This window comes from Protomyctophum bolini (assembly GCF_963924005.1).
Source record: "Protomyctophum bolini genome assembly, chromosome: 8".
NCBI classification, from domain to species: Eukaryota; Metazoa; Chordata; class Actinopteri; order Myctophiformes; family Myctophidae; genus Protomyctophum; species Protomyctophum bolini.
The window spans coordinates 40,273,520-40,299,924 of record NC_137869.1 but is presented as its reverse complement, the minus strand read 5'-3'; the positions used below and the strand labels follow the sequence as shown (position 1 = coordinate 40,299,924).

At 42.3% G+C, this 26,405-nt stretch overlaps 2 protein-coding genes across 2 annotated transcripts; both read right to left on the bottom strand.

The window, feature by feature from the left end:
* Positions 1-741: 741 nt before the first annotated feature.
* Positions 742-15,617, bottom strand: klhl26 (kelch-like family member 26). The gene is made up of 8 exons (XM_080771231.1): positions 15,410-15,617; positions 12,275-12,460; positions 10,157-10,292; positions 9,334-9,588; positions 8,372-8,563; positions 7,100-7,453; positions 6,378-6,540; positions 742-5,820 (listed from the first exon to the last, which is right to left on the bottom strand). The coding sequence occupies exons 1-8, from the start codon at positions 15,457-15,459 to the stop codon at positions 5,336-5,338; spliced, it is 1,821 nt and encodes a 606-aa protein (XP_080627357.1). The 5' UTR covers positions 15,460-15,617; the 3' UTR covers positions 742-5,335.
* A 3,133-nt stretch (positions 15,618-18,750) lies between these two features.
* Positions 18,751-26,038, bottom strand: ifi30b (IFI30 lysosomal thiol reductase b; the record flags this gene model as incomplete). The annotated part of the gene is made up of 7 exons (XM_080770546.1): positions 18,751-19,335; positions 21,322-21,390; positions 21,932-22,084; positions 22,356-22,445; positions 22,924-22,995; positions 24,234-24,425; positions 25,898-26,038. 7 exons carry the CDS (start codon positions 26,036-26,038, stop codon positions 19,264-19,266), a joined length of 789 nt encoding a protein of 262 aa, XP_080626672.1. The 3' UTR covers positions 18,751-19,263.
* Between the last annotated feature and the right edge of the window lie 367 nt (positions 26,039-26,405).

Sequence of the window (26,405 nt, the reverse complement as noted above, 5' to 3'; positions counted from 1 at the left end):
TCCTAACGCAAACAATGAATGGCCAGTTTTGAGTGTTTGTCCTAACACAAACATTGAATGCCATTGACAATGAATGGCCAGTTTTGATAGGGCTTAATTGTATGTTACGATTTCTGGCACGATTTCAAAGTAAACTAAATGCGACCTGTGGTCGCAACAAATCTGCATTTGCCTCTGAGAGTGGAGAAGTATAAATTATGGAAAAATGGAAATACTATATAAGTAATAAATATATACATAACTACTTTTAAATTGAATTTAAGTAGTACTTGTAAATGTAGTAAATGTAGACTAATTAAGTTACTTTCCACCTCTGGGCACTGGAAGCAAACCCGAGACTAGTAGGCTACTGTCCTCTTGAGAGTGACTCACCGTACTGCATGTGTGTGTGTGTGTGTGTGTGTGTGTGAGGTTTTGTCATGAATTTTGTTCTTGTGTGTGCATCATGGATGGTTGTTAAAAGGATTTATATTAAGCGTGTGTGGAGGGGTGTCACTGCACACACACACACACACACACACACACACACACACACACACACACAGCTATTAGTAATATTTGGATCAAACATGATTGGCCTATCAACAACTGTATAGTGGCTGTTTAAAACTAAACAAGAAATACAGTGTTCTACATGGGACCACGCCTTCTTTGATAAACTCCTGGAAGGAAATAATACAAAATGTATAAATATCTGATGAAAAAAAAATGAAAAAGTTTGAAGACCAGTTGCAGGTGGAAAATGTGCAGCAATAGTTGTTTTAATACATTTAATAAAGGATACACATAAAGCTACACAGAAGTCTACTACATTCCCCTTAGATTACAGTGGGTTCCTTTATAATGCACTTAGTATAGTATTAATTAATGTGCTTCATAATGAGACATACAACATCGCAATTACACAAGGCAAAAATGGCTGCTACTCATTAGGGCTGCAACTACGGAATATCTTCTTCGAATATATTCTATCGATTACTTTTTCGATTAATTGAATAATCGAGCAGCGCGGGGTTCTTACATTTTTGATCTTTTCATACATCAATAAATTATACTTCAGTGTTATAAAAAAACAGTGAAAATAGCCAATGGACAAGCTCACAACACGCCGCATCAGGATGTGAGCTTGCAGATCAGCTATTTTCACTATTTAGGCTTTGTCTTAGAATAGGGCTTAAGTGGTTTGTAAGTTTGGGTCTCGGGGAGACACCACATTTCTAGGGTATACATTATTAATCAATAATTTATGTTTTTATAATCGCTAAGTTTGATTGTTGCAGACATACTCATGTTTGCATGTAAAGGACAAAGGACTGTTACCACAGAGGCATCACAGCAGGGAAAGACAGCACAGCTGCAGCTATAATAATCTAATTAGGTAGGTAGATTTGGTTAGAGCCTCCAGGGGTCCTGGGGGGTTCAGAAGGTTACCGTTCCCAGCTAAAATATTGATGGTAAACGGACCCTTACAGGTCTGCAACTCGAGAGAGATTACAAATTAAACCAAATGGACCGGCTCTATTTGTACACCATCATAGAGTTATGTCTGTGTCCATAACGCCATATGAGTCACAACCGTGCATCTCCCCTACAGACATATAATACTAAATACGTATTATTAGCAGCCGAGTCATCATTCTTATGGTACATCTTTGTCAATACTGTTACGAGAAGAGCAGCAGTGTCACTAAAATAAAAATGACCCTTACTGTACCTTGTCAAATGATTACTTTTCCCACTAGCTATCCACTTGTATCGCCAACCTCCAATCTAAATGTTTCATGCAGTTGACAAAACCTTTGTGCTACTTTATAGGTAGTGCATTACACAAGACGGTAGACTAAAAGACGAACACAGTAGACAGACAGACAGATCTACATAAATGCACACAAAGTTGAATATAACCACTTAAGCCCTACATACTTCCTTGTTCGACAAACAGCTAAATTAGCAGACCTGCAAGCTAACGTTATAGATCTGCTATTGTTTTAAGGTTTAACACTCTAGATACTTTTGTTCGCATACCATGAAAGTGGTTAATGTATAGTAGCTGCCAAAAAGTTGTAAAATGTACTTTTTTAACAGCATACTTTGTCATGTTGATCAAGTAGCAGTTTAGTGTCATGTGCAGAATGAGCATTGTTAAAAAAACCGCTTACAAAAAGAACCTAACTGTGCAACAATATCCTCATCAAGCTGGAAAACTGTTACATGTTATGCCACTGCATTACCATATAAATAAAGCAATATGCTCACATGATATACATTAAAATTCACTTATATGAAGAACATCTCCAATTTAGAGTCTTTGGGGTGTCTTGAACAAATCAGCAAGGCAAGTGTCTACAGAAAGTGTTTGAGATCAGTGATTCACAAACATTTTTATGTCAAGGACACCACATAGATACAGTATGTATTTGGCTGCGGACTCCAACTGAAAAGAGTGTGCCAGAGACCCCCATAAGAGAAGATTGAGTTGGAATAAAAAGTTGGATATACTGCACCAAACAAGGTATTCCAAGAAGTACTTGAAGAAAGAAGAAACGTGTCAGATTCATCACATTGACGCAAACCTATCCGCTTGTAGACCGGATCCGAAAACTGACCTCAGTTTACTCCAACCGTCTGCATAGGAAAGTGACATTGATGCGCGACACTGGTATAAAAATGTAGTACAATCAACATGTCCAAGCCAACATTCTATTAACACCTTTGCACAGCAAAAATGCTAAATAAACTTATAACAATGTGAGAAGATAAGAGTACGTATTTGTTCCAAAAATAACATATCCAACATTTTGAAAAATCTAATCTAAATTACTAACTGAATCTCCTGGAAGTTGCAGAATGATTGAGAGATCTCCCTGCCCCAATGGATATATAACTGTATATTGTGACTTGCCAACTTGTCAATGGTTGGCGCTATTCAGTGTGCGAATGTTAAATTATCAAGGGCTTTTGCACGTGAACTAGTGGAAAGGTTTTAGAGCTTACATACATTCCAACCATGAATCCATTCCTACACACATACAGGGCACACTGCAAAGTCTCAGGCAGCTTCAGCACAGCTTTCTGCTTGGAGTTGAGCACTTTCCTGTATGAACACCTTGATTTATTTCCGGATATATAACCTCAGCTGTCAAAAATGACAGTGGTTCCCAACCTGTTCTGGATCAGGGTCCACTTGAAATCTGAAAAGCATTCACAGCCCACCCATCTGACCTCTTAATGGCTGCTTAAGTGGTCAGGCCACATGCATTTTCAATTATCAATCAGTTGTATTTTGTGTTCTGGTCTCCAGCTATCAACAACAGTCACTCATAGTACACTTTGAGTTCCCATTTATCAGTATAACAATGAAAACAGGATTTAAAGAAAAATACCATGATTTTTTTCCATTTAAATATTAATGTTATATTAAAATCTTAGCATTTTGCCTGGCTGGCTCTATTGGTGTTTGTGTCTTAGCTGATGCTGTACAGTCAGCAGGGACCATGGAGAGCAAAGATGGTATCGGCTAGTCTGCTCTCATCGCATTGCAGTGTTTTGCAAGTATTTGAAGGCCGACTTGCTATATCCTCTGCGGCCCACGAATCACTGGTGTAAAGAACTCTGCACAACTCGCCATAGCATTCATTATTATACAAACCTCAGCCATAGGAAGGAAAATTGTAACAATACACTGTATAGAATACAAGTTCAATTGTTTGATTACTTTTCATTCCCTCACATGTACATATAAACAGAAGAAAATAAAGGAAACACGAACACGAACAAGAATACGGCAACAGCGTGTGAAATGTTCACAACAAAACAGTGTTGACTCAACACTCAGCAGCAGCACATGGAACCAAAACCATCACAGTTGTCAGGTCGAGCCCGTTCTCTTCAGGGAACGTACTGTACAGTGGATACTAATGGCTTTAATGTACATAGACTGTATGGTAAGTTATGTCTTCTTCACCATAAGCGGCATAGTTGTCGACCGATGCAAATCACGCAATATTCGAATTTCACGACCACTCAACATGTAATCGCAAGGTTTTATCCTTTTGATATAGCACACATTCTCACCATTAAACAGAGTTGTAATATGAATAACAAATGAGAACATGTCGTGATTTACATTGTTTGAATATGTACTATGCAATACTGTACGCTATACTGTATATTAATGTCTGTGTTCTTATTTCTTTTCGTCCTGCATAAATGCAAGCTTTGTTGAGTTTGTATACTTTCGTTCAAAATTAATGGCATCTAGTGCTTTCTCTTGCCCTAAAAACGTATCTTAAATTATGCCTCTGGTGACTGAAATTCTCCCTGCAGGCTCAATAAGAACATATCATATCGTCCACATTTTTGGGACTTTATTTTATAATTTAAAATAGTGAAAATCTACAAGAACAGTAGCTATTTTCACTACTTTTGTGCGACACTCTTGTGTGACAAAGTGGGGCATTCATTTATGAAAAACTGAGTGGTGCAGCGTGTGTGTGTGCTGCAGGGGCGAGTGTGTGACGGCTGCTCAACAGTATGTATGTCCATGTTACATGGACACATACATACAGTACATAGGGACACACATACATAGCTGTTCATTGGTGCCGTTATGCACTGCTTAAAAATGTTGTTACTTAAAGGGCCACTTGACAATTTTGCAACCAGATCTTATTTTAATGATGTTTGGGAGACAAGAAACACTTTCCTGGGGTTTTTATGTTGTCTGTGTTTCTGTGAACACTGGTCTTACTGCTGAACTACTACAATGACCATAATGCTGGGCATAATGGAGGGCTGTCAGTGACCAGTGTCTGTGACATCACAGACGCATTGAAATACTAAAATATCTAAAAACACATATTAGCCACATAAAAACCCCAGGAAAGTGTTTCTCGTCATTAAAATAAGATCTGGTTGCAAAACGGGTGAAATGGCCCTTTAAGGTGAGACATAACATCGCTATCTATGGAACCACTCGTCCTAAATTGAGACCGCATTTGTCAGGTGGACGCAAGCCCCCCAGTAAGGCTATCCAACGTTGAAGCTGCCCCTACCTACTGGCGAAAAGCGGAACTGCAGCACGTTCATGGAGGTGGACAGACGTTCAGTGACGCCATGTGCGTCATCCTCAAATTTGAGGTCCGGGGCTGCTCTTCCGCTCGCTCGAGCCATCGAGTTATAAATGGTACTTCCCCGGCAGTCTTCCGGGTGCTTCAAAACGCCACTGAGCAACTTCAGTTGAAATGAATAGCCGGGGGGCGGGGCTGTCGCTCCCGGTCCTTCCCTCTATCCTTTATAACTGTATGGGTGGACGTGAGGGGGGGGGGGGGGGGGCTCAACGCAGAGTGGTCGTCTGTGGAAGTATGATGGGCGTGCAGGCGATGCCCGCAAAGGACTCCGGGAAGTGCATGTCCCTCTCCCACTCGTCCGTCTCCGTGTTGTACACCTGCACGATGCTCGTCACGTTGTTCAGGTGCCAGTTGTAGCCGCCCACCACGTAGATGCGGGCGTCCAGCAGGCAGCAGCCCGCCTCCGACTGCCCCGTGCGCATGGGGCTGACCGTGGTCCACTGGTCGCTCTCGGGCACGTAGTACTCGAGCGCCAGCACGTCGAAGCAGCGGTCCACGTGGTCCATGCGGCCGCCGAGGGCGTAGATGCGCCCGCGGGCGCCGATCATGGAGTGCAGCACGCGGGGCTCGTTCATGGGGGCGCGGAAGTCCCAGCGGTCGGCCGCCGGGTCGTAGCAGTGGAGGCTCTTCTTGTCGTCCAGCGAGACGCCGTAGCCGCCCGACACGTAGAGCTTGTCCCCGCAGGCGGTCCCTGTGCACGGCAAACGAGGGAGCAGCGACAGTTAAATCGACGAGTGTCGTGAATGTCATGGCATGTCATTAATAATAGGCGAAGAGGTGAAACGCTAAAGAAAGGAAAAAGTTGTGAAAGGGAAAGTAGCAGATCTAACCTGCTTGTGACGTGACGCGTTTTGAGGTTGTTAGATCTGCTATTTTCCCTGTTACTTTGCTGGGCTTCTGGGAAATTGAGGCCAATGCAAATGAACGGGGTACAACGCCTCATGGAGGAGGGTCTTGTGGGGGCGGTCTTGCGGCGCACCAAGATGGCGGGTGGTGCGATCGTTCATAACAAACGGAGGAACCTTTTTCCGGCGGATTTTCACGGATCAAAAGCCCAAATAATTCAGCGTATGCTCTAAAAGGTAATAAAACAGTCTCGGCAGCGTAGAATATTTGATTAAAATGCGGGTTACGCGTTTTATGAAGTAAAAAAGAAAAAAAAACATACTTCTCGATGAGTCGAGAGTAAATGGAAAAAGCAATTGTTCTATATATCACTAAGTACATAATGGATAGTTGCTGCCCTACCTGCGTGACCCCAGATTCTGCGCTTCAGCGGCTCCACATAAATCCACTCATTCTTCTTGGGGCAATAGCACTCCACCGACGACAGGCTGCCGGACCGGTTGCGCCCCCCTGTGGCATACAGCTGTCCATGCAGGACATTCAGCTGGAACTGGATCCGGCCCTCCTACAATACACAATACAGGCAGGGGTGCAATTATGAAAGAATATAGAGGTTCTATATTATTATTGGTTTTTTTAAAGATACTTTTTCTGCCTCTTTATTAAACAGTAAATGCATTTTCCGGTCGAGACACCAATTCTATCCAATCAGGATACAGAACTCAGACAGAATAGAGATTAAACAAGTGAAATTGGAAGTGACCGTTTTAATTAAAATAAATATCACTTACCTTTTACATTAACAAAGTAAACAAACTATAACTTACTGCAAGTGGTTAAAACCCATTTTGGGCTGGGAACCCCTTTTGGTGTTAGCATCATGTCATGCTTTAGCTATCAGATCTACAAGATCATAGCGCACCACCGAGTGGCGCGCTACGAGCTTGTAGGTCTGCTATTTTTGAAAAATCGAAGAAACACCGACACAGAAACATGTTTTTTTCAGAAAACTGTCAGGATGTAGAAGACATTTTTAGAATCTGATCTCAGGTCAGAAACAAAATGCCATGATTGATGGAAAAAAAGCAAAATGACAGAGTAATAACGGATTGGTCAACTATTACCTGCAGGGGCGGGACGCGCAGCCACTGGCTGAGGTGCGGGTCGTAGCGGAAGCAGCTGTCCACCGCGCCCTCCCCGCTGCGGTACTGCAGGTGCTGCCCGCCCACCACGTACACGAAGTTGTCCATGGCGGCCACGCACGCGTGGCTGCAGCCCGTCTCCATCTCCGTCAGCTCCTTGAACTGCCGCGAGGCGGCGGCGTCGGGGAGGTGGTAGACCTTGGCGCTCACCGTGCGGTCGTTGTCCGTGTACGGCGTGCCGCCGAAGGTGATGAGGGACACGGCGTCCGAGCGGATGAGGGTCCGCGGCGAGCGCATCTCGTGCTGCCGGAACGGCAGGATCTGGTAGTTGAACGCCTATTATGCCGCCGGGATCAGAAGAATGAGAGTCCATTTTATTTGATTGTATTGTAAGTGGCTGATTTTTTTTTTTGTGCAAGCTCATTTGTCATTTTCAGGGGGAAAAGGGGGGGGGGGGGTCGGGGGTTATGTACAGTAGGTTAATCGAATAATTTACATAACGATAGAGATTTTTTATAATCGACTAAATAAAGATAGATCTGCCATATATCCTTTTTCTTCAATTAGTTGTAATCGAGGCAAAAGTTTGAAATAATCGTGATACTGATTCAAAGTCACATCACCCAGCCCTAGTACATACTGTACACATAGCATGAAAAAGCAGCAGTACAAGAGGTTAGACATAAACGGTGTAAAGAGCAGCAGGTTACTGTACATCAGGGGTCGGAAAGTCATTTAAAAAACCTGGAACCTTATATACAATAATAATAACTACCTTAAAAAAAGTTAATACATGTGTGTGGTATAACAATAGATAGAAAACCATGTGGAATTAAATTATACAGGTGCAGACCGCATCCTTGAATGTGGCACTTAGAGAGGATTTTTAGTTCATCAAAAAGTTTCAAAACATTTGAAATGGCGAATGAGAGTCATAGTCCTAAAACGGAGAGAAACGATCTATCATTTAAGGCATTTTCACCCAAAAGTCTCGAGAGAAAAGTTGACAGTGAAAACAAAATTAACTATTTGTTCATCCTACCCACCGGTTTCATCAATTCAACGCTATTGCCGGCTATATCCTACCTGGACTGTCAGTCAGCTATTGGAAATTATTTACAACAAAATAATTTGTCAGGCCAGATATTTTCGCAGGCGAGTTCTGGCCCTACCACTGCTGTACGTGCATGAGGTTCGTTAGACATAAGGGGCTGCAGAAGGTGGCATGGCAACCGGTGGGTCCACTCCACATACCTCCAGAAGGTACTGCCGACAACGTTCGTCCTCCACCATGATGCCGACCGTCTGGACGCTGTCCACCAGCTCCGACGAGCGCATGAGAGGGAAGCGCACGTGCCGGAGCACAGCGTCCGCCTCCTCCCGCCGAGACTCGTCATGCTGAAGCCAGCGGACGGCAGCGTGGAACAAGTCGATCTCACTGCAGTTCTTTAAAAAGGCAGAGCCACGAATCATTTGGTATTCTCATAGAGTCACAAACAATAAATATGCTGTATAAATGTTGGAAAAAAGGGTACGGGCATTGCATCATGTATTCCTACGGGCTGGGGGCGGCAGTGCGGCACGGCACCTGTCAGCAGGGATAGCAGCAGTGACAACACAGAAATGTGTGTGGGGAGCAATTAATTGGAAGAACGACTAAATTGGGGAGAAAAGGGGGGTAAAGAAAATTGGCTACTATAACATTTGTAAAAAAGGGGAAAAAAGGTATTTGAACAGTTAAAGCCCCCCCAAGTGATACATGGTAAACTCACCGTATAAACATTCACGGATATGTGTACTAACCTGGTAAAACCACCCTGGTCGAGTAAATTCACATTATAATGTGTCTTCTGCAGACCCGGGTGTGGCCCCAAGCGCTGGGTGCAAAACGCCCACACAGCGCTCTGCAGAAGACACATGATATTAATGTATTGTGAATTCACATGACCGGGATGGTTTACCAGGCTATACGTGCAGACCAACAACATACATATCATTTTACCTTTTATAGCAGCGAGAGCTTCCAGAGCACTGCAAATAAGTCTGTCAGATACTTAGTTATATCCTGTTACATCATTTTTATCATCATTTTCTTGACTATTTTGAGATACCTTTTTTTGATTTGCTTCAGTACATGCCTACTGTATATGACTGACCTGTGAGTATGTAAAAAAAAAGAAAAGATACTTAAATATCCCAATATCTGTTGTTTCTACCTTTAATTTGTTACTCTTCAGAAAGAAGACGAGCCGCTCCATGGGGAGGTGGAGGAAGTCCTCCTCCTCGGCGATCTGCAGGAAGTGTCGGCAGGTGAAGGCGTCCACGGACTCCCTGAGAGAGGCCAGGTTGAAGGCGGTGGCCATCTGGCCGATGTTCAGACACGTCTCCACGCTCATGGCCGACTTGAGGAACTCCTCGCACAGCTCCACCACCGGCACCATCTGGAGGAACACGGCCGCGCCCAGCACGTCCTGAACGGACCACGGGGCGTCGCGCAACAGATAAATACAACGAGTCCATTTAGTCAATTGATAATAAATAGTTAATATCGTTAATAACATAATGAATTAGGAATTCTATATCAAAAACACTAGTATTGAAAAACAGCCCTGATCTACAATCTCATAATGCAATGTGGTTTTACATCTGCCCTTTTCAAATTGTTTGCGCAACAAATCTCACAACAAATAAAATCTCATGACTGAAAATGTTTGTATGACTATGACCAAGTCCTAATGTGCTATTTGTAAAACAGCGCTGTGAAAGGACCCCCCCCCAAGCTCTCAATGCGTCACAGACACATTGAGAGCTTGTAGATCGGCTACAGTATATTCGCTGTGTAACAAATGACTGAAATCAGTTGTGGCGACTGAGAACTTTAATCCATAACAACAACTTTGTGCAATGAAGTATGAATATACGAAACATTTACATTTTCAAAAGTATTGTACAATCTTGCTACTTGATGTGATTAATCAGAAAAAGGAATCGATTAGAATAATCGCTGAGAAAACAATGGATAACTGCAGCCCCCTGTACCTGAATGCAGTCCAGGTCCAGGGTGACCTCTGCACTGTAGGCAAAGTCAATGATGTGTTTGAGGCCTCGGGCCGACAGGCCCTTCAGCTCTATGGCGTCCTGGTTGGACTCCCTCATGCCTCCGGTGAACATAGCTCTGCGGCACAGGGTGGAGATGGTGATGGAAGGGAATAGGAGATAGGATGTTGATGGGATAAAGTAGACCTTTTAAAGCAGTTACCATTACTTATAAGAGTGTGCGCCCTAGCTGTGCTCAAGCAAGGTCACAGAGAGACAGAAGGTTTTCTATATAGGTGTCTGAAAAAGTAAGACACGTCAGAGCTCTCCGGGACAGACATGACAGTGCTGGCCCGTGCTTCAAGGGGCGCCCCGACCAACGGACTGATATGATCGAATGATTTGGTTCGTGATTCAACAGGTTGTATTTGCTTTCATCTATGTCATTTGCTGTTCATACTCGTATCACATAATAATAATAATAATAATAATAATAGCTCAAATTTATATCGCGCTTTTCTAAATACATAGGAACACTAAAGAGGATCCCATCACAGCTGGACCTACAATTCAATGGGCACCGGCTCTCCTCCACAAATGAGCTTGACGTCCTGGGTGTCAAAATAGACCCCAAGCTGTCCTGGTCGAAACACCTGACCAAAATCTCCATCCGGGCCGGTCAGAAGTTGGCAGCACTGAGGAGAGTGGCCAGTAAACTCACCACCGAGAGCCGTGCAACGGTCTACAAGCTACAGGTCCGCAGTGTCATGGAGTACGCCTCACTCACTTGGATGAGTGCCCCACCGACACATCTTGGTCTGCTGGACAATATTCAGAGGAAGGCCCTCAAAATAATTGGAGTTGACCAAGACACTGCCAGTACGACACTTTTCATCGACAGCCTTAGCCACAGAAGACACGTTGCCGCCGCTACAGTCCTGTACAAAATGCACACCCCCCACTGCCCTAGGGACCTCCAGGACATGCTCCCTCCACCCTACACCAGACGGCGAAACACCCGCCGATGCACAGCCACACCAGAACATGCTCTCGACCCCCCAGGCTCCAAAACATGGACATTGGACAGAACTTTTCTCCACACTGCTGTTCAGGTGTGGAACAGCCTACCAGAGCATGTAGTGGACTCCATCACAGACAACGGCCTTCAAGCCTTTAAACGCAGAGCTCAGAGATATCTCCTGACCACCCCTCACACTGACTGTTGAGCTGCAGTGAACCATTTGATTGGCCAATGGATATGTATCTTACTATGTATTACTTGGCTATTGTTCACAATTGCATCTAATAAAACTAAAAAAAAAAAAAAAAAAAATAGGAACAGACTTTATTAAGAAAAAAACAAAGCAAAACATAACAGATACAACAACAGTACAGGGTTAAAAAGATAAAAGGATAAACGAGGGAAGGGGGGGGGACATCCTAACCAGACCTCAGCTGGGGAAAGCTATCCTGAAGAGGTGGGTTTTGAGTGAGGTTTTGAAAGAGAGGAGACCATTCATTTTGGGATAAGTATCCCCTGGAGGCAATCATTAAAATATGCCAGTTATTATGATTCCATGACTTATGTTTACAGCCCGTTTATTGGACTATCCTTGAACCATAACGACACATCAGGACGTGCAGTAGATCACTTTACAGAGATGTCAAACGATCTAAATATAATAAGGAACTGGTTCTCATATACGTAAGAGATACGGTTCAGATTGAGACAATAGAGTTAGATGGCACACCCAAGATATTTGTGAAAAATAGAGAACAGCTAAAAGAGTTAAGACATGGGGGAAACAAGTCATTGTGGCTTTAAAACAAAACAAAATATACATTTCATTTTTACCCTTTTCTCCCAATTTAGTTGTTAATGCCAATTAATTCCTCCCACACAATTCTGTGACAGGTGTCGCCCCAGCCAAGAATTATAGAAATATTTACCCAATCAATGATTATTATTAACAAGAGCTTGTGGCAACATAATAATAAACTACACTGGATCCATTCGGAACACAGGTTATTATTCTTTTATTTTTTTACAATTTAAGTCTTTAAGAATTTGGACATACAGGTTTCCACCCGGCCGACAGCGGCCGATAAGTGACCTCTTACCTGAAGTAGTCGCTGCAGGAGGCCAGCACAGCCTTGTGGACATGGAATTGCTCCTCGTTGATGGACAGCACCACGTCCAGCAGTTGTCCCTGGTCTCTGAGGACCGCCAGGCCCCGGAGCAGCGTGGCGCTGTGGCTGGGCGCCGAGAACGTGCAGCGCAGTGTGCTGTTCTTGTTGTTAGCCATACTGGAAGACAGAGAGAGAGAGAAGCCCTCCCGTCACGTCACTTTCAGGGATTCGTGTCAATTTGCATCTCTTAACTGTAAATGCTGTGTTCAAGGGACTATACCGCTTTCCCGGACGCCCATCGGGTAGAAAAGTCCGGATCTTCAATGGAAGCCCAACATACAGTAGCTGCTACTAAAGTCTACAAAGCTGCAATCCAAGTTGAGCTGGCTTCAACTGCAGCTTCAAAGCCATTTAACTATTTGCACTCGCCTTCTCTCTTCACACAATTCCTGCTTGTAATATAGAGGACAACAAATTATTTACATCGTCAGCCAGGCAGTTTCGTGTTCTTTTTAACCCCCAGGGTTTTTTATATTTTACGCATACAATACGCATGCTGATAACAATGAGTGTGTTGATCAACACTTCAACAGCGACGACGCGACAGATAAAAGGCATCGCTTTGTATCTTTGCCAGTGTGAACGTTGTTCTGAGAAAGTGTCGCACACAAAAAACAGCAGACGTACAAGTACAAGCTCACTGCTGTTTTCCGGGCTCTGTGCCGTTGTATGACGAAGCATAAATTATTAGGCACGATATTTCCCTTTTTGGGCATTCAACTGACACTCTCCACCGGAGTGAGTGACGTCTGAACAAAGCATGTGTGAGTCACAGCAACGGAGCTCTTCCCTTTTTCTCAGGTGTTTGATGAAAACATCAAAACATGACAATGCAATGCAGTGCAATACTACTCTGAAATCTTTGTCGTCTCTTCAAAAAGATAAAAATAACGTATTGTAATAAATGGTAAAATATGATGCATTTATATAAGACCTCTCATCCATGCAGAGGACACTGCATGAAAGACACGAACCTGCTCATGGGGAGCACTTAGGGTTAGTTCCGCGTCTTGCTCAAGGACACGTCCAGTCTGTGACATAACATGCTGGTAGACCTATGTGTGAAAAGTGCATACACATAATGTGTGCACAAATTAAATAGCGTTTTTAAATGTAAACACCAATATTACAACCATATTTTATTTTAACATTTGAACTAGCTTTTACTGCAGAACCCATTAGAAAGAATAAAGGGAAGCTCCGCACACTCAGATCTGCGCACAATCAATGTATTTATTTAGCAAGCTTTCAGTCTACTGACCTTCTTCAGTAGACCGAAAGCTTGCTACATTGATTGTGCGCAGATCTGAGTGTGTGCAGCTTCCCTTTATTCTTTCTCATGTTCCCTTTGTGGCTCCAGCACCTCTCTTAAGTTTTTTCAGCGGATGAGCGGTGGTTATTTTTCCATTTTTGACTGCAGAACCCATTCAAAATCCATGTAGACTTCAAACAATCTAATGACCATAACATCCCCAAATAGTTTTATGAGGGAAGCAAAAGACAACATCAGTGGACAACTGTCAGTGTGGGTTTTAAAGACGCAGTACGTGATTTACTTTTGTTAAAAATAAGTGTTAAATGTGTGTATGTGTATATATTCTCAGTGATGTAAATAGGTTTTCAATGCAATGTGTCCTGGAACCCATGGGTGGTCTTTTAGATGGGTCCCAGGGGCATTTTATGAGTCCTACTTCAACAACGTTAAGAGTACAGTACCGACTACTGACTACAGTATTGCATTGCATTCCAGGGCCCCCAGAGGGTGACATGATTGCGTCCTTTCTCTATTTAGTGAGTCTAAGGATGCAGGCTATTTACATCCATCTGACAACAATCAACGCTACAGTGTTTGTACAGTAACACACCTCCCTGTCTCTCTGGCTCTTTGGTAAACAGAAAATGCATTTTGAAGTTGGGATACCAATTTTATCCAATCAGGAGAGAGAGCTCATACAGCATGCAGAGAGTGAACATAAACAGGTGGAATTGGAAGTGATGACACAAAGAAATGAGCAGACAAAATATATAAACTGGACGAAATTGGAAACCCATGTATTTTCTGTGTATTAGCGAGATGGGGAGACCGCAGTTATTGAACATTATTTAGCAACAATGATTACTATCTGAATAGAGCTTTAATATTTTCACACAAAAATATTTTTGTTTAAATCCCCCAAAATATAATCAATACTATTATAACCAATTTCCTAATAAAGTTTGGTTAATGTAGTGCTCATATTCTGTTTCATCATCTACTTATTATCTAAAACTGTTCAGCAGCTTTATAGCCTACACTACAGTATGAGTATACTCACTGTAGGTCATTGTTGCAAGCGTATCAGCTTACTGGATTAACAGACAATGTCTAATGGTCCCTGGGCGCAGGCTTCAAGTTCAGGTGGTGTACATTTAGTCTGTCAATTAATCATGTCAATGACATCATGTAATTGTAGCTAATGAGTAATGACACTGATAATATTGTAATAATCAGATCATGCTAAAAATAAAATAGACAGCCCCTGCTACTATCCTGAGTATCCCTGGTGATATTTAAATAAACATGCAAATTCACTTAGACGTATGCACCTGCAAAAGATTATAGGCTACATTTGCTTGCATTATTTGGTGGTGCATATATAGATGATAATGCAATTATTGTTTATTTAATATACTTTTTTTTAAAGTAATATGCATGCCATTAGGCCAAATTAGGCCAAACATCCTCGGCGTTTCCTGAAAAGCTGGACTTCTCTCTCCAAGGCGTTCGTCTGCAAAGATGTGCGTTAAGGCGCACGGATAGGCTATCCCATATGGCTGTTGGTGGGGTCCCAGCATAGGGACCCTCAGTGTGCAAATGGAACGAAATGGACCCTTTGGTTCCATGCAGTTCATTGAACTTCATGCCATTTGCACACTCTCACAGACAGTTATTGGGATCCTTGAAATTAAAACGTTTGGCCATATTGAGAAGGTATATGGATCCAATTCCAAAGAGACCACGCACGGTGCACTCCTGACCCCACAGTGACCCAAAGACACTTTGTTTTCCCTCGGGGACATTCTCACCTGTTCTGCGGATGATTCGAGGCAAAATCCACCCCATCCGACTCGGCCATCTTCTAGCACAGTGTGACAGGGTGCATGTAGCATCTTTAGGTGCATTAACAGAAGGTCAAAGGAATAATAAACGCCCCATCCGTCAATAATGAAACGCATCAAGCCAGTAGTTTTTTAGAATGACCACATCGACCGTCTCCTGTCTGTCTGTCTGTCTGTCTGTGTTTTGTTGTTGGAAATGATGACGACTTCCACTTCCTCTCTCGCTGTGTGTGCACGTCATTGGACCTTAGCTTGCAATGTCTAGCTTCTCCAGCCACTAAGCGGCGCCAAAGTAGTTACAAAATCAAGTCTCAAACATCTCCCAGTTTGAGTGATTGATTGATTGAGATTGATTGATTGATTGAATACTTTATTAACAGTTTGCAGAAAAAAGCACAGGAAAGTACAGTTCAATACAAGGTCTGCTAAGAGGATTTAAAACCCAAGAAAACCTATGGCTTGTTTGTTTCCATTGGGGTCCGTCCCAGGGGGTCCCTCAGTAAAAGTAATGTATCATCACAATGATTTTAACCACTTTGTCCATTTATGTTGGATATTCCAAAATATCAGATCTATACAACCTCACAACGTGTCACTTCGTGTGCCACATTGGAGCTTGTACATACTTGAAAAATATTGAAAACTTTTGAATATTTTTAAATTTCATTAACATAAATCTTCTCTTCTGGAGGTCCCTGGCACGAAACATTTCAATATGGGGGTCCACAGCCAAATACATTTGGAGGTCCTGAATTAAAACTAGTTTGAGAACTAGCCTACTGCATTTGGCCACGGAATACAAAAGAATGTGAGTCACAACATTGAAAGGAATAGCTCCTGAAAACCTCACAAGATGGCACCACTTAAGTTACAGTTACAGAATGTTTAATTCCCTCCCAATATAATCAATATGATCTATTGTCTTGTCTTTATATGAACTTGAAATGAAAATACTGAAATGTCAATAACAAACAAAACAAAACTAGCTGTTATAGAGATTATGAGTAGGCATAGACTAATATATATATATATATATATATATATATATATACATATTTTAAGCTATACAGAATTTCTACTTACACAACACAAATGGGGTGATGGTAGTATTTGGTCTCCAGAGTCCCTGCTCATCCTGGTCTGGTTTGACCACTATTACTATTACTGTTGATAAGTGGTAAACTCTAGTGTACTGCCTGGAGGTCAAAATTAAAGCTCTCCCCTGAGCAAGCAGACTGGCTCTATTATCTCAATGCTAAAAAAAAAAGAAAGAAAAGAAAATGTAATTCAGGGTAGAACATGAATGTTACATAGGGTAACTTTAAGTTAACTTGAGTCTCCTCTGTTATTTTGAGAACATGTTTGGAGTGAACCATTGCCTAATGACCTCTGAACCAGGCAGTCAAAATGCATGTGTTGTTGTCAGTATAGCTGATGTGTGTTCAAATGATGAACAAAATGTCACCATAGAGAGCAGTACTTTGCTAAGCTTTTAGCTCGAGATCCAAAAGAGAGGAGACATAAAAAATGTCTTGACTCTCTCCTCAAACAATCAAACATTCAGATTTTATTGGGGGAAAGAATGGGGGGGGGGGGGCGGGGTTACTTACTTGTACTTGTGAGTTGTGTCCCTGTCCTCATGTTTGTCCATGTTGTCCGTGGCTAATTTAATTTATTATTTGGTATTAAATGGTAGGAAAAGAACAAAAACTGATCTGTTCAGAAGGATCAATTTACTGCAAAAGCAAAGGAGGGCAGAACTGGCCAATTAAAGCTTGCTGTGTTTCAAAGTGTCCAAAACAATAACAATATAATAACACTTGACACTCATAATCTGTGAAAACCCTTGATCCATAGCCTGGGGGTCCGCAATCACCATCACACCTCCAGCTTAAGGCTCATTCATAGTATGAATTACCATTTTAGCATTTATGCACCTTTTGTGTACGTGACCATGGTATTGTATGGACTTGAATTTGAATGAGAAATTAATCAATTTTCTTTCCCATTAACATGTATAATGGTAGTTCAACTCTGCAGTTCCATTGCAAGCAGAGCACCAGGGTAACATGACACCGGATGTTCAGGACAAAATCCACTGTGTGTGCTACGTCATTGACGCCAGCAAGGTCTCCATCATGCCCACTAAGCTAGAGGAGAAACTGACCGCCATGTACTGTATACTGTACATAAACAAGTTGCACTTGGGGGGGGGGATCACAGCATTCCATCATTAATTGTTTATGGATCCCTCAGTTGGTCCTGTTGACTAAAGTGGATGAAGCCTGTACCACTGTGGCACAAAACCTGAAGAATGTTTACCACAGACCCCACATCAGGACCATGGTGAGTTCTACTCTAACCACAATTATGTGTGTGCGCACACACACACACACACACACACACACACACACACACACACACACACACACCACCACATTAGGATGCATTATATGAACATCATCTGAATGATTATGAGCGAAACTAACCTCCAGCGCAGGCCTAGGAAGCGAGCCAGCGTGTGGGCATTCCTCTGTCCTGTGACCTGTCCTGTGTGCTTCCTGTGAAGAACCAAGGACTGTCTAAAGAGGACCAGGAAGTTGTACATGCCCAAATTTGTGCATGTACAACTTCCTGGTCTCAACTGCGCATGTTTATTTCTTACCATGGAGCACCATGGGGAGCAACATGGCGTCTCGTCCTCTTTAGAGTAGACAGTCCTTGTGAAGAACTACAGAGTTGGACCAGTGCTGTGACATCCTGATACTCACTGCTGTCAACCAGATGCTGCGTTTTGCCGACAACTACTTTGATGACACCTGTGACCAGTTAAGCCATGATTTGCAAATCAGGGGTGCAGCCGTACCCCAAATTCCCCAATACAACTCTATGGCTGTCCTTGATGCAAGGGCTTTTAAGGTGCTGCAGCTCAGGGCACCAACCTTGGGGGGTCGGGGGGGGGGGGGGGGCACCAAGGTGATTTGGTATATGTTGCATTTTGCATGCTATGCCATGAGTGTGAGTCTGGTATTTTTTCAATTAATCTTATTTAAGCTGAGCAGAGTACCTCCAACCACGATCTTGCTGTGGTAAAATCACAGCAAACCACAAACTCACAGGCTTATTGCTTTACTTACTTAAATTGTGACAAATACGGTAACATGAATATCAGACATCCCAATTAAACGTTTTTAATAAGAATTTAGCATTTACAATTACAAGCAATAACCAAAAGAGTAGAACTTTTTTCAAAGGGGGCCATATTAGAAAATATGAAAGCACCCAAGGGCCAACTACATCCCCTAACATAATACCGTCCCGTCGGACTATAACAAAGTTATCGCATTTAAACGATTCTATTTAACTATCGTCATCAATATTTAATATCAATGGTTATTTTCAGCCATATGTCACATTACCAAATGTAACCATACAAGCAAGGTAAAAAAACAAATACAAGGAACAAGGAACACTGACAAATGATACTGTGGGAAATGCCCATAGGGTAGCCGTTCGTAATACAATTCAGGTATGAAGCTGTGGGCCATATAAAATTCATCCCAGGGCTGCATTTGGCCCGCGGGCCGCACTTTGGACACCCCTGCTCTGGAGGAAAGAGAAGCTAGGATGATGGAGACGTGTTTACAGAGTAGTTAGTCAGCTATCTTAACACTAGACTCACTGACTCTGCATTACAAACAAACATCACAACCCATTTAAACAGAATATTTATATGTAACCTTTTTTAAATGTTTATTTGCTATAGTCAAACTAAAACACATACCCCTGGGCTATAAACAGTTCAGAATCATTGATGCGGCCTAAACATCTTTCAAGCATAGACTCCGGTCCAACTTCACCTGGGCTCCAGTGCAAGCTGAGGGCGTTCCCCCCTGAGAAAACGAACATACATGGCATGTGATAATGCGTTTTAAATATCTAAAGTAATTTGCATACAGGCACAGAGGAATGGGCTCTATAAACACACTAATACTAATGAATGCTAGCTGTTCCATTCTGGTCAAACAGAGCTGCTATAGAGGGTATGCGCATGCATAAAGTGAGTGGCAAAGTGAGTTTAACGTTGTTTAACGTTTGATGCAATCAGATAGGACTTTTCTGTTTGGATGTATGGGCTGTCAAGGCCAGAAAGCCCACTCAGTAGGCGTTCCTGCATAACTTCTGGGTATGATGATGATGTCACGCATATATATCCTCTATGTTGCCTCACTGGAAACACTAGCTCTAGCTGCTACACCAGTGGGTCTCAAACTATCAAAGTGTCCTTGAGTGTTCCAAATGGCCCTGTACCGTACAGGTATGTAACTTTGTGAGTGTACAAATGGAACTAAATGGACCCGTAAGGGTCCATTTGGTTCCATTTGTACACTCTCAGAGTTATGGGGGTCCTTGACATAAAAAAAGTTTGAGAACCAGGTGGCATTCACACCAGAAAGCGTTGCTGCCATTAAAACGAATCCTGCTGCGCATTGTCAGAAAGTGCACTTCGTTTGGCAGGTGTGAAGGCTTATTCGAATCCTAATGCATATCAAAGAACCGCATTTTACTCCGAGCAAAAACGGGGGTTTCGCTTAGCTTCCAATCGCACTTGATTACGATTCGGTGCAGGTGTGAATGCAATCCGCAGTAAATAAAGGACATTAAGCAAACAATGTGGCGGTGAGAAGCAGTTGGAGACGGAGAAGGCATATTTTACGCAGCGCAAAGATGTCCCGTTACTGTGGATAGACGTGGTCGAATGAGGAGACTGAAGCCCTGATCGAAAGTACATTAATCAATTGCTTAAGAAAACACATAAAAACACTGCAGTGTATTATAGCCTACAGAATAGTCTGTCTGTGCGTGCCATAAACATGGAGTGCTGTCACTGTGTGGGGACTGGGAAGTAGGGACTTTCATCTCGATAAACTTGTAAACATTTTGCGCTGCTGTCTGTTATATCAGTACGCTCAGCGCTGTGCCTCCATGCCCAAAAGAACAGTGCGTGGCTGTGTGCGTATAGTGAGAGAGAGAAAGGGGGGGTGGGGGGGGTCCAGTCCCAGACGGCACGACACATGCACGGGGTCCAGTCCCAGACGGCACGACACATGCACGTTATGAGTATAATTTTATCACCATAGATTTCACTGTGTAGGCTAGTTTATGAATGGAACACATTGATAAAGGTCCCCCTGCTGAGTTTCCAATTGCTGCGGATGACAGTGTGATGGCAAACCGCAGCAAATTAAATATGCAAGAATCCCAACTTGAACTTCTCCGCCTATTTGCATCGAGTCTACCGAAGTATTAGGTGGGAATGTGACCTAAATGGAACAGAGCCTTAATTAGTATCATCTGTAACACCTGTGAAGTAAGAGAACTGAAGTAGGAAGAGTTATTCTGTGTGCATATAGCACATTGAGGCACAGGAGAGAAGGGATACAATTCTAGACCTGGGAGGAAGATGCGTTCTACGTACGCAAGTATACTGTATACTGTACACAAACAAGTTGCACTCGATTCTCTAGTCTAAATCAATGGTTTTCAACCTTTTCTGGATCAGGGACCACAGCAGCTTAACCCATCTAACCACTACTGTGAGTCAGAGCATGTTTATTCTAATGATCAATCAATAGATTGTTCATGGACCAGCAGTTGGACATCGCTGGTCAAGATCAAACAGATGGGTGGATTTGCATGAAACTGGGAGGGATATTCAATAGTACACCCTGAACAGATTGACCTTTTGGAAAGGGTCACAAATAATCAAGAGACTTAAAAGAAGAGATTTTTATGGGGACAATTTTCACCCCCAGGTGCTTTCGTTAATTTCATTAAGTATGAGAGATGGCAGGTGCAAAAAGCCCCACATTTCTCACCTTGTAGAGCTGGCAGACCAGATTGAAGAGTGACGACATCGCCTTACCCTCAAACTCTTCTTTGTATTCCTGCAAGCACAGAGAGTCCAGAATTATACAAGATTTGTATTATGTACCTTATTTACTTGCATGACTTGAACATATACAATCATCCTTTCGCTGTACATCCATTCAAGCCCTAACTGTGCTTAAAAAAGACAATCAATGGGTCACAAGAAGTAGGGGTGCAACAGCTAATACAACTAATCGATTATTTAAGGAATATATATTTTAATACAATTGATTTTCAAAAATGGTAGATCTACAAGCTCACGTTATCATTCAAATTAATTTGTTGATAATTCACATCTGAATAAACAAAAATGTAATGGACAGAATAATCGCTGAAAGACAGATAGTTTCAGCCCTAGAGACAAAGGGAGTCCACCCACAGTCCAGACAGTGTGCATCTTACCCCAGCTCCTCAAAGTCAAAGTGGATTCCAGGGATTCCCCAGTGTTCCTTGTGGGGGTTCCAAATGGACCCTTACAGGTCTGTAACTCTCAAAGTTAAGGGGGTCCTTGACTCCTTCAAATTAAAAAAAAACGTTTAATGAGAACCACCGACCTACCCCATTGAAGGTGACCCAGGGTACATGTGTGTGAGCTGGGCTCAGGGCTCTGGTCATGGCACCGTTGATGTGCATTATTTTGAGTCCCTGTCCTCCCTGTACACAGGAGTCTATGACGGCCCAGGATGTTGACGGAGCATATAGCTGCAGACACTGGGTCAGGAGGACACAACGCATGTTATTAGCAACAACACAGGACCCTTTGTCCTGTGTATATAGCATTGGTTTTCAAACAGTGTGCAGAAGCCAGAGTCTTCTTCGGGATTCTGCGACAACCACATGTACGTTTTAATATACAAAAACCCTTTGTTTTTGTCACCCTATAATTACAAAACCAAGCAAGTGCCATGTTGCTTTAGCCACAGTATAGGTGTTGAAAGTGAAGTTTGTCAAAAGCCAGTGTGAGGTTTCCCTCAGTACTTACAGGCTGAGCTGCAAAAAGAATGTCAGCTGCTGATTCCATGCAGTTGATGACCTGAAAGGCTGTATTGGCCACGTTGTGTAGGATGCAAGCCTGTGTGGAGAACACATTATAAAGCAGTATCATTTAGGTTTGTACTGTATAAATACATGGTGAATCATTCACCATGACGAACAGCACTGAAGAGTGTACTGGTCACTCTGGTTACTTCCTTTTTTTGAATTACATAAACACGTGAAACATTTAGCAGAAACTTCCAACCCAGACTGACTTACAACAATGAATGAGCAGTTACGGCAAAGTTGAACTTTGGTATAACCTTGCGTTGCATCTGGTCATGATATATAGGTAGTTCCGCACCACAGCCAGCCAGCCACAGTATAGGGCCGCAGCTCGAAGCGACAACAGCTGCTAATGTTATGAGCTAATTGCAACTGCAATGGACAGCAACAACAAAACACAGTCATTGAACCACGCACAGAACGTCGAAACGAACACAAACAACGGCCGCGAGGTTGCCACAAAGAAACATAACTTACTAAAAAAGTAATCAATCTGACAGCATACAGACCTCGATCATGTTCGCATGACATTCCGGCGGCCCGTGTTGACAGCTGAAGGGAGAATTTTCAGATGGAACTTCCTATAAGAAAAGCAGGAATGACACTTAAACACTTAGTACAACACATCTGAGTTGCAACTGTACTTGGCACGTTATTTTTTTCCCACTCTACACCAAATCTCCTCACCAACAATAGCCAATCTACAAGCTCACAATGCATTGTGTTTTTGAACTTGTAGATCTGCCATGTACGGTGGCTGTCCACTCCAGAATATGGATGCTAGGGCTCAATTGCTTTACGTTCAAACAGCTTTTCCTCTTTAGTGGTCTTATTTTCAGACCCATCCTTCACTGTCCCCAGAATTTAGAAAACTGGGTTAACCTAGTATATAGCTGTTGTAGCGACTACTACTAATTTGATTTGATGAGAAGAAGTAGTCGCTACAACATTGTCAACAGAAAATATTGAGCCTAGAGCTCACCCCCATTCTCTCACTGAATGCCACTGCCCAGACACACAGCTGACATAAGTAAAGTGATTAGCAGACACACAGCAGGAGCTCATCAATCAGGTAAGGGCTGTGGCACATCAAAAACCCAAGCGTGGGAAAAAATAAACAAATAGAATAAACAACAAACAAAATGTATATTTTGGCTCCTACAATAGCATTAGCATAATAAATCGTAGTTAAATACTATATATTCTGATAGGGCCACCTATCTTTTTTGACATGAAGTGATTTTATTGTCTTGATAGTCACGTGTGTCATATCAACATTAAGTTATAGGCACTAGTGTCCACATGAATGCTTGGTAACCGTTTCAGAACTATAATGGGTCAAATTACCTGTGTTACTGTTAATCACTTGAACCCCAGCATCCCTATTCTGGGGGAACATTTAGTCAAAAATAGCCAATCTAAAATCTCACAAGCATTGTAACGACATGTGGGTAATCTGGGTATTCTGGCAAAGCCATTTAGTGTAAGGAAAGAGAGCACACCAAGTATTGCCCTAACTCAAGTCAAGTATATAATGTTCGATTATATTTTCCATTTAAAATGTTTCTTAAAACCATTCTAGTCCTGGTGGCTTTTTGCAAAGAACCCTTGTGCCACCTAGTGACTTTTTTTTGTATAACTGCAGTGTGCAGTCTTCACATCAAACAGTTGTGCCTCAACCTGGCTGCTGTTGCTGCTATGGCACCTGCACTTCCCTACAGGTTTATATCATCTAGAAGGGCTGATGTTAGGTGAACAAGAGCAAGCTGAGCATTTAGAGACCAGCACATAGTGGAACAAGTGCAGGCCTATAGCCTACCTCAGCATTCCCAAAGGGAACCAGGTTGACAATCATGATGTCCTTTAGCAAGGTCCAGGTGGGGAAGAGCTGCTGGGTGATGAAGTACCTGCACCCTGGACACAGGCTCTCATAGTACAGGGTGACCACCACCGGAGGCACCGCAGCCAAGTTGCGCTGTATGGCGTTCATCTCCATACACTGCTTCTGAACCTGAACACAGAGACACCACCATGATGTATGTCACTGTCAGGCAAAAAGCTTGTATCTACATATTTCAACGTTTTTACGTTTTGTCGTGAATTAAGTATACTTCATCATTACAAGAGTAGCCTCGGTACACAGGCTTTTATTTTCTTTCACATTCGCGAGTGTCACAAAATGAGTGAAAATAGCAGATCTGAAAGCTCACATGTCCCAATTGCAATGGGTTGTGAGCTTGTAGATTGGCTATTTTCACCATTTTAAAATGTTTTTGAAATCATAATAAAATAGTAACAGCATACTGCTTCTGAACATAAACAGGAGAAACCATGCAGCTGCCTAAACACAGAGGGACCGTCCCTCAATTAATCCCCATCTTGGGCATTTCATTATGACTTCTGATTCTGAACCTAAATATCTACCCAAGATCCTTGGGCAGAGCCCTTCTGTCTGTTGTGCTTTGCTCTTTTTATGCTTGTGTGTTTCATAGACTGTTTTGACTGTTGTGCCTTTTATTACGCTTCGAATACACCTTTTATGCTTAATATTGAATACTGTAACTCTACAACACAAAACCAAACCATACACTGCTTCTGAGAAACCTCTGCTTTATAATGAACACAACAAAAAGGCTACTATATGAGCAGGCACAGACTGGCACAGGAAATCGGCCCTGGCATTTGTGGTCTTCACCGGCCCACAAATGCCCTTCTGGCACATGTGCCAGAATTGCCAGACTTTGTCCAAATCGGGCCTGAACGTGCTGCCTGAAGTGCAGCCTCGTTCTCCAACTCGTATACGAGTTGGAAAACGAGACTGCATTTTAGGTTGACATGAAGGTCACGTTGTTTCTGTGGAAATGCAGGACGTTTGGTGCCCAATTTCAAAAGCATGATTCTCATTTAGCAAACAAGGACGACGTTGACTGCTTTAATTAACACAAAACTCCACTAAACTAGCTGTAGGCTAGACGGTCTTATTATTGAAGGCTTTCATTGGGAATTGCGTTATTTACAGTAGGATACACAGATAATACGCAACTATATATTCCAGTAGTTTCCCTGATTTAGAATACCGTAGGTTATTATTAATAAATAGTAGTTTGAAATGTGTTTGAAATGCTTAAAAAGTGTTTGAAATGCTTAAAAACAGAACAGATGAAGATTTAAGCTATCCCCTATAAACTGCATGGAAGCCTTAATTCAAAACAACTTAAAAGTAATGCAATACACTTGATAGTCTATACATTTAAATTCAACTCAAATAATGCGGAATCAACCAATTAGCCTACGCCTAATTAATTCTGATCATCAAATTTTCGCTCCACATTCTGGCCCAAACGTAACTACATTAACTTAAAATGTCTCATACACTTATACATAGTCTAGAGTTTTAGTAAACAAATGAAATAGCCTAATAATCCTATAGGCCGTACATTTAACGGAGCGGAGTGCGCTACAGTAGGCTACATTAATAATTACCTTGCATTCTAGGGCGATTTCCAAAGAGCGACACCATTGAGACGGTGGATAAGGACAGGACGACTTAGGGTGCGACTTTGAAGAAGTACTTTTGGCAGTAAAACATAACAATAAAATTAATAACGACGAATATTTCTTCATGATTGTGGAAGGAATAATGTTGGAACTGACTGACAGAGGTAGAGAGCTATAGCCAGCAGTCTGTGTGTCCCTCCTCCTGGAAAGCTCCCCTCCTATTTCTGATTGAATCATCTGAACACAAATCAAATCAGTCTTTGGGTGGCAGCAGAGATATGCTCAGATCATAGAGTTATTGGTGGGAAGTGTTTTGATTGATTGATTGGTGGTTTATTACACAGAAATGTAAAAACAGCAACAGGCCTACAGTGAAACACTTAGTCCAAAAGGGCTTATAGGGGGTGATATATGACAACATTATTGTATTAATTTTTTTTATTTTTGTTATATTGTTTTTGTCATTTGTGTTTAATTTATGTTTTGTGTCCTA

Coding starts and splice junctions, on each gene's coding strand:
- klhl26 (XM_080771231.1), bottom strand. CDS start 15,459: ATGGCCGAGTCGGATGGGGTGGATTTTGCCTCGAATCATCCGCAGAAC. Junction 8,564..9,333: donor TGAAGAGTAACAAATTAAAG/GTAGAAACAACA, acceptor GCCTTTTTAAAG/AACTGCAGTGAGATCGACTT. Junction 7,454..8,371: donor GTCGGCAGTACCTTCTGGAG/GTATGTGGAGTG, acceptor GCGGCATAATAG/GCGTTCAACTACCAGATCCT.